The 8,709-nt window shown below is 39.6% G+C and overlaps 1 protein-coding gene across 1 annotated transcript; it reads left to right on the forward strand.

Annotated features, from left to right (window-relative positions):
- Window positions 1–324: 324 nt before the first annotated feature.
- Window positions 325–1,206, forward strand: LOC306650216 (vomeronasal type-1 receptor 90-like; the record flags this gene model as incomplete). The annotated part of the gene is made up of 1 exon (XM_079122064.1): window positions 325–1,206. The coding sequence occupies one exon, from the start codon at window positions 325–327 to the stop codon at window positions 1,204–1,206; it is 882 nt and encodes a 293-aa protein (XP_078978190.1).
- Between the last annotated feature and the right edge of the window lie 7,503 nt (window positions 1,207–8,709).

Consider the following 8,709-nt stretch of genomic DNA (forward strand, 5'->3'; position numbering starts at 1 on the left):
AGAGTTCTATTTGGATATTCATTCAATCTGCCTCATTTGACTTTACATAACATGCCACATACTCAGGTGTTTATTCAGGTTACCACACACACAAATGCAAATTCATGGTTGTCCTATCCATGAAAAATAATAAAGAGAGTTAAAAAGGAGATGTATTGAATATTGAAAGAGATTGAAAAGGATTCATTAAAAGGTATCCACATGTATTGATTTAGGCATTCTTGGTGGGAGGGAATGTTGAATCTGGTGATAATTGTGATGAAGAGAGTTTATCTTCCTTTTCTCCTCAGACAAAGAATATGTACTACCTTTCACCAGAAAAAGATGAACAAGAGCAAAATACTTTACATTTTTATTGCTGTAAAAATTGTCTTTTCCATCCAAATTGTCATTGGGAAAACAGCCAACTTCTTCCTGCTTCTCTTTCACATCCTAGCATACCTTCTCCATTTCAGGCCCAAGACTACTGATCTGACCATCGCTCACCTGGCCCTCATTCATCTGCTGATGCTATCAATTAGGACATTCCTGGACACAGACATTTTTGGTGTTCAGGATATTTGGAATGACATCACATGTAAAGTAGTTGTCTACTTGTATAGGTTGATGAGGAACCTGTCTGTTAGCATCACCTGCCTGCTGAGTGTCCTTCAGGCCATCACCCTCAGCCCCAGAAGCTCCTATCTGGCAAAGTTCAAGCTGACATCTCCACAGCAGAGTCTGTGTTGCATTCTCATTTCCTGGGTGTTCAACATGTTCGTTAATGTTCATGTTTTAGTCTCCATGAAAGGCCCCACAAATGCAACAAAAGGTTTTGCCTTTGCTTTTGAATCCTGCTCTATTTCCCCCACAGGTCACTACTTCAAGACCTTCTTTTCCCTGATAGGAATAATTCCAGATATTTTCCATATAAGGCTCATGGCCCTTTCAAGTGTGTACATGGTGACCCTCTTGTGCAGGCATAAGAGGCAGTGCCAGCACCTTCACGGCACCAGCCTGTCTCCAAGGGCATCCCCAGAGCTGAGGGCCACCTGGACCATCCTGCTGCTCATGGATTTCTTTGTGGTCATGCACTTTATGGTCTGCATTATCTCCACCTCTGCTGAAGGGATGTTGAAGAAGGATTCTGCCTGCCTTGTAGTCCAGATGCTGGTGGGCAATGGCTATGCCACCATCAGTGCTTTGATGCTAATCAGCAGTGAATAACAGATAACCAAGTTCTTCCAATCCACACTGGGAAAGGAGAGGAAATGCTTATGCTGTGCTGGGTAAACCCTCCATTTTGCATCCTACATTGTTTATTTGTGAGTTTCAAAAAATGTGTTGATGTTGAAAAAAACATGTGAAGCTGATGGAGGCTTAACTTTGATTATTTGAAGATGGTAAATTACACCAGGTACAGTTGTACAAACCTGTAAACCCAATGGCTCATGAGATTGAGGTTGGGGATCACAATTGGAAGACTAGCCTCAGAAAATAAGACTGCAAACAACTTAGCAAGACCCTGTCTCAAAATAAAGTATAAAAATGGCTGGTATGTTTTTCAGTATTTAAGTGCCTCTGGGCTCAATCCATGTTGCCCACACCCCCAAAAAAGATGCTGAATTACAGATGGACTCTTTTGATACTAGTCATGACTGAATAAGAAATCTTTCACTGTCCATGAGTTTACAAAGTGTTTTCACCCTCAGCTGGAAACAAGGATATTGATAGAATTATTTTCTTTATTCATAGCAAGGGAAAAATCTTGTATAAGTACAACTGTTTTTGTGCTGACAATAATTAGTGTTGTGATTCATTTATTTTATTACAGCAGGGAACAGGATAATGAAATTTCCCCCATGTTAACTCCAGGAGCTTTTCCAATCATAATTGTACCTTTTATTCTCCATGTATTTCTTTTCAACTGCATTTTTGCATTGTGATATTTGTCAATATTACTTTAATTTAATCTGAATGATAAGCCCATAGTGAGGGTAGGAAATGCAGCAACAGTGAATCAGTTTTTGAAGTACAGGAGAGAGCTCATATGTCTTGGAAACAGATGATCTAAACCACGTCCCGTTCTCCCATTGGTCTAGTGTCCTTGAACTCATGGGCTCCTTCAGTCTCAGTTGTAAAATGCAGACAGTATCTGTTTTGAGGTTATGATGTGGGTGAGAATTGACAGTAGTGTTCTCTTTGGTAGCATGTATTCTGACATTGGCAGGGTGCAGAGGGGATTAGCATGGCCCCTGCATAAGGGTGGTATGAAAATTTACACAGCATGCCACAATGTAAAAATAAGTGTAACCACTACTATCTGTTGTATGCATATTGTATGTACATATTAACTCTTTATTATAATAATGCTGTGAAGGTAGTAATATTACCATCCCCACTAAATAGTGGAGGCAACTAAGACTGAGACAAATTAAGCAAGTGAATTCCAGAGGAAATATATGGAGAAAGTCAGGATTTGAACACTGAGAGCCATGCTGTAGATCCTGGGCTTCCAGCACATAGCCAGTGATCTGTATTGCTGCTAGACAAAATGATTATCATTTTGAACTGGCACATAGGAGTCACAGCAAATGCTACAGACAACCAGGTACTGAACTGCCAACCAGTCCTGTAGCCTTGCAGCTCACTTTTTCACATATGTTAATCACCTTCCTTTGTAAAATGTCTGTTCAGTTCCATACCCCATGTATTGATTGGGTTCTTTGTGTTTTTGGTGTAAAGTATTTTAAGTTCTTTACAAATTTTAGAGATTAGTTCTCTATCTGATGTGCATGTATAAAAGATTTTCTCCCACTCTGTTGGCTCCCTTTTCACATTATTGATTGTATCTTTTGCTGAGAAAAATCATTTTAGTGTCAAGGTATACCAGTTATTGGTTTCCTGCTTTTATTTTCTTGTGCTTTGGAAGTCATGTTAAGCAAGTCTGGTCCTAAGCCAGCATAATTAAGATTTGGACCTATATTTTCCTCTGTAAGATGCAAAGTCTCTGGTCTAATTCCTAGGTCCTTTATCCATTTTGAGTTGAGTTTTGTGCAGGGTGAGAGATAAGGGTTTAGTTTCATTTTGCTGCAAATGGATTTCCAGTTTTCCCAACACCATTTGTTGAAGAGGCTATCTCTTCTCCATTGTATGTTTTCTTGTTTAGTATGAGTTAAGTGTACTTATGTGGGTTTGTCTTTGTTTCCTCTATTCTGTTCTGTCTATTTTGGTGCCAAGACCATGCTGTTTTTGTTGCTACTGCTCTGTAGTATATTTGAAGGTCTGCTAATTGCCATGGTCCAGCCCTAGCAGTGGTCAGGGATCCTAGGTGGATGGAGGTGTAGAAAAAGCAGACAGAGACACCAAGTGTTCTGAGGCTGAATCTGTATATTTTTTCAGAAGTCTTTTTATTTGGTTAATAAAAGGAAATAATAAGTAAAAAAAAATCTTCAAAAGAACAATTTACAAACTTTCCAAGGAGCACATTCTTTCTACATGATAGCTGAGATCAAAACTTATTCTCAGCAAGATTGAGGGCACATGCTCTGTTCAACTTTAAATTTCCAGAATGAAGCTCTAGTTTGATCTTTAAAGCACTAGACACAAGAAAAATACAAATTATATTTATGATTAACCTGTATATTTGTATTATGTAGGTAAATTAGCCTTAAATTTAGTCATAAACACTAAGAAAACTATGAAGACCAAATACCACATCTAAGCTCAGAGGAATACATTCTTATTTACCTATATTTGTGATTTTTAAAGAAATTTTTGAACTAAGGAAATCACAGGCTCTTCACCAATTTGAACAAGTTGTAATTGTCTATTTATTATTTTATCTATGTATCAAAATTAAACTTTATTGTATGTTATTTTTGTGTACAAATACAGTGAAACCTTCCCAGTATTTTTTCTAATCTGAATCTAATTATGTATTGATTATTAGTATTAATATAATTGTATATGGGTATATGCCATGCCTATGACCCCCCAGGGGGGAGGATAGATGTTCAACAGATCTGTGTCAAATGTTGAGTCCTCAATTCCAAGAGAACTGTGTCAACTGTTGGATCCTCTGTTCCAACAGAACTGTATCAAGTGTTGGAGTGGTGGAAAATAGACGTGGCAGGCAACGAGATACCTCCGGCTTCACTCTTCCTGCTCAGGATTGCTTAGGCTATTCAGGGTCTTTTATTATTCCAGATAAATGTCATGATTGCTTGCTCTATTTCTATGAGAAATGTTATTGAGATTTTAATGAGAATTGCATTGAAGCTGTATAGCACCTTTGGTAGTATGGCCATTCTCACAATATTAATTTTGTCTATCCAAGAACTTGGGAGATATTTCCCTCTTCTAAGGATTTCATTAATTTCTTTCTTTAGTGTCCTGTAGTTTTCATTGTAGTGGTCTATCCTCTTTTATTAGATTCAATTCCAAGTTTTTTTTTTTTTAAACTATTGTGATGGAGTAATTTTTTTAATTTCTCTTTCAGAGGATTCATCACTTATGAATAGAAATGCAATAGATTTACATGTATTAATTTTATATCCTGCTACACTGCTGAAGTCATTTATGAGTTCTAGAAGTTTTCTGGTGAAATTTTTTGGATCCTGTAAATATAGAATCATGTTGCTGGCAAACAGAGACAGCTTGAGGTCTTCTTTTCTTATTCATATCCTTTAATTTTCTTTTGTCTCTCTGATTGCTTTTCTCGTGTTTCAAGGATTTGTTAGAATAGAGGGTGGTGTATTTATCAAAAACTTTCTCAGCATGTTCAAATAATCATAGGATTCTTTAAGTCTATTGATGTGATGAACTTATGTTTATTGATTTCTGGATGTTGAACAACCTTGCATTCCTAGGATAAATCCACTTGATCATGGTACAGTGTCTTTTTTAATATGTTTTTGTATGCAATTTTGCCAGAATTTTGTTAAGGATTTTTGCATCTATGTTAATCATGGTTATTGATCCAATGTTTCTTTCATTGATGCTCTTGTCTGGTTTTGGTATCAGGGATACTAGCTTCATAGAGTGAGTTGGAAGGGTTCCCTCCTTTACTATTTCATGGAGTACTTGAGGAATATTGGTATTAGTTGTTGTTTAAATGTCTTTTAGAACTGACTGAGAATCCTTTGGTCCCAGGCTCTTCTTGGTTGTAGGTTTTGATGACATCCTTCTATTTTATTGCATGAAATTGATTTTTTTAAATTGTTTAGTCCTGCTGATTTAGTTTGTGAGAATCATATGTCTCTAAAAATTTGTCAATTATTCTTTGATATTTTCTATTTTTTTTGAGTACAGATTTTCAAGGTAGCTTCTAATTATGTTAGGTACTTAATGGTGTCTGTTATGATCTTTACCTTTTTCATCACAAATTCTCAGAATTTGAGTTTTCTCTTTCCTTCTCTTAGTGTAGCTAAGGGTTTATCTCTTTTGTTTACTTTTTCAAAGAGTAAACTTTTTTTTGGTCAATTTTTTGAATAGTTTCCATTGTTTCAATTTCATTGATTTCAGCTCTGATTTTGTTTCCCGTCTTCTACTACTTTTTGTGTTGGTGTGTTCTTTTTCTAGGGTTTTGAGCTGAAATGTTAGGTCATTAGTTTTTGACTTTTTATTCTTTTAATGTGTAAGCTCAATGCCATGAACTTTCCTCTAAGAACTCCTTTCAGAGTTTTTCAGACATTTTGATATGTTGTATCATTGTTCTTGTTTACCTCTAAGATTTTTTTTATTTCCTTTCTGATGTCTTCTCTTATCATTGCATCATTCAATATTATATAATTTAGTCTCCAGGTGTAGGAGTAATTTTCATTTGTTATTTTATCATTGGTTTCTAATGCATTCCATTGTGATCTGATAGAATGCATGGTAGTGTATCTATTTTTTTTAATTAATTGCTGCTTCATGGCAAAGAAGATGATCTATTTTAGAGATGAATCCATAAGCTGCTGACATAAAAGTGTATTTGCCCAATAATGGACGAAATGCTCTATATATGTCCATTAAGTCTAAATCATTGATTGTATTATTTAATTCTATAGTTTCTTTGTTCAGTTTTTGTTTGGAGTATCTATCCAGTGTTGAGAACAGTGTGTTAAAGTCACCCAGGATTATTTTGTTGTGTTCTATTTTTTCCCTGGATTTGAGAAGGATTATTTTGACATACATGGATGGGCCATTGTTTGGGGCATAAATACTTAAAATAGTTATGTCTTGCTGGTTAATGGTTCCCTTAAGCAGTATGAAATGTCCTTTTTTATCCCTTCTGACTAACTTAGGCTTGCAGTTCAATTCATCTTATATGAGGATGGAGACCACTACTTATTTACTGAGTCTGAGTGCATGGTATATTTTTTCCCCATCTTTTCACCTTTAGTTTGTGGATATCTTTTTCTTTTCTTTTATTTATTTTTTTGGATATCTTTTTCTATGAGATGAGTCTCTTGAAGGCAGCATAGTGTTGGGTCTTTCTTTTTATACAATCTGCCAGTCTATTTCTTTTGAATGACGAGTTTAGCCATTAGCATTCAGTTATTATTGAGATACGATTTTTGTGTTTCTTCATTTTGGCTAATTTTTGGTTTTAATGTTTATTAAAGTTATTATGGTTTCTCCTTTGATTGGCTTTTCCTTTAGGATAGTTTCTCCCTTTGCTGACTTGCATTGTTGATCGTCAATTCCTCCTCATGGAATATTTTGCTGAGAATATTCTGTAGTGCAGTCTTTCTATTTGTAGATTCTTTTAACTTCTGTTTGTCATGGAAAGATGTTAGTTCATCATCAAATTGAAAGGTTAATTTTGCTGGGTTTAAGATTCTTGGTTGACATTCATGTCCTTTCAGCTTGAAATACATTGTTCCAGGCCCTTCTTGCTTTTAGGGTCTAGGCTGAGAAATCTGCTGATATTTGTGTCAGTTTCCCTTATATGTAATCTGATGCTTTTCTCTCACAGTTTTTAAAATCCTATCTATTAATCCTATTACTATCTATACATATTTTGTATGCTAGGTATTTTCATTACACCACTGGTCCTTTGGAAGTCAGGAAGAAGTGACTCTCATCACATGGTTGTGACTTGTAAGCAAATGCAGCCCCTGGTCACTGCTCCAGCTTGAATCCTAGCACCTACAGCACTTGTTCAAGACTTGACACCACTGGCTTAGTTTTGTGAGATGGAAACTGAGACAAATACACCTACATAAGAAAGTGCTAGTTACTCTTTCTTAGATGTGGGAGGAAGAAAAGGTCATTTCATGCCTTGCTGATAAAGGTTCAAACTTCTGCTGAATCATAACCATTTGGCGCTGAGCTATGACAAGAGAGGAAACAAAAAGTTAGAGAAGCAAGCCTGCTTTAAGTGAGAAAAACTAACATGGGTGAGGAGAGCTGTGTGGACTCAGGACACCGGGGCCTGCCCTGAGGAGGAGGAGGAGGAACGTGGCCGCGTGGATTCGGAGTGACTGCACCAGAGCGACAGGCGGTTGCCAGAGGAGAAGCTCCGCGGTGAGCTGTTTGGACTCAGAGTGATGCTTCTAAACACCAGGGCCTGCCCTGAGGACGAGGAGGAGGAAGAGGAGCGCGGCCGCTTGGATTCAAAGTGACTACACCAGAGATACAGGCAGTTGCCAGAGGAGGGGCTGCGTGGGGAGCTGTTTGGACTCAGACCACTTCTGAACCCCAGGGCATGCCCGGAGGAGTAGGAGGAGGAGGAGGAGGAACGCAGCAAGTCGTTTGGACTCGCAGTGACTGCATTAACGCTCCAGGTGGCTGCTCACAAGAGAAGGCGAGTGGTGAGTTGTTTGGACTTAAAGTGACAGCGCCTGAACACAGGGGGGCTGCCTGGAGGAGAAGCGTGGTGGGTCGCTTGGTCTTGAGTGGCCGCACCAGAGCTCCGGGCAGTTGCCCAGAGGACCCGTGCTGCGGGTCACGTGGATTCAGAGCCACTCAGAGCGATCACTCCTGAACACTCGGGGGGTTATCTGGAGAAGGAGGAGGAACGGGGAGGGTCACTTCGACTTGGAGTGATTGATTGCCCAGGACTATGGGTGGTTGGTGGGAGGTGGAGGCACGCAGTGAGTTTCTTGGACTCCTAGTGACCGCACCGGATTACTGGGCGGCTGTCTGGAGGAAGAGGCGTGTGGCGGGTCTCTGGGTCTCAGAGCGATTGTACGGGGCCCCAGGTGGCTGCTCAGAGGAGGGACCACATAGCCAGGCGATTAGGTGCAGAGCAGGGTCCCAGGATCTAGGAGGCTTCTTGGTGGAAGAGCCGCACAGAGACAGGCTTAGGGCGGAGCGAAGGTTCCAACCTGCGGGCAGATTCTCTGAGGAGGGGCAGCCTAAGGAGATTCATCTTGGAAGGGTGAGGCTCCCAAGCCCAGGAGGTAGGGCCGGGCCCCTGGGAACTTTGCAGAGGAAGGCAGCCCAGCCAAGGCGGTAGCTGTAAATTGAGGGGAACCTCTAGGAGGGTACTGACCAGCGAGACCTCCCCACCGGGTGAGTCTTCCCTGCCAGGTGAGGTTTCCCCACAAGGACGGTAAAACTAGAGACTCAGGCCCAAACAGGTCTTGCCTCAGCCCGCAGCCTAGTCCCCCATTGGATGACCATTGGTAAACAAGTGGAGGCACCTCTGCCCACTAGCAGGGATTATACCCCACCTGAAGGCCACCACTCCTAGAGAGGCAGCTTCCTTGTGGAGCACCGCATTATCAACTTCCTCCA

This window comes from Sciurus vulgaris, assembly GCF_902686455.1.
Source record: "Sciurus vulgaris genome assembly, chromosome: 19".
Taxonomy (NCBI): Eukaryota; Metazoa; Chordata; class Mammalia; order Rodentia; family Sciuridae; genus Sciurus; species Sciurus vulgaris.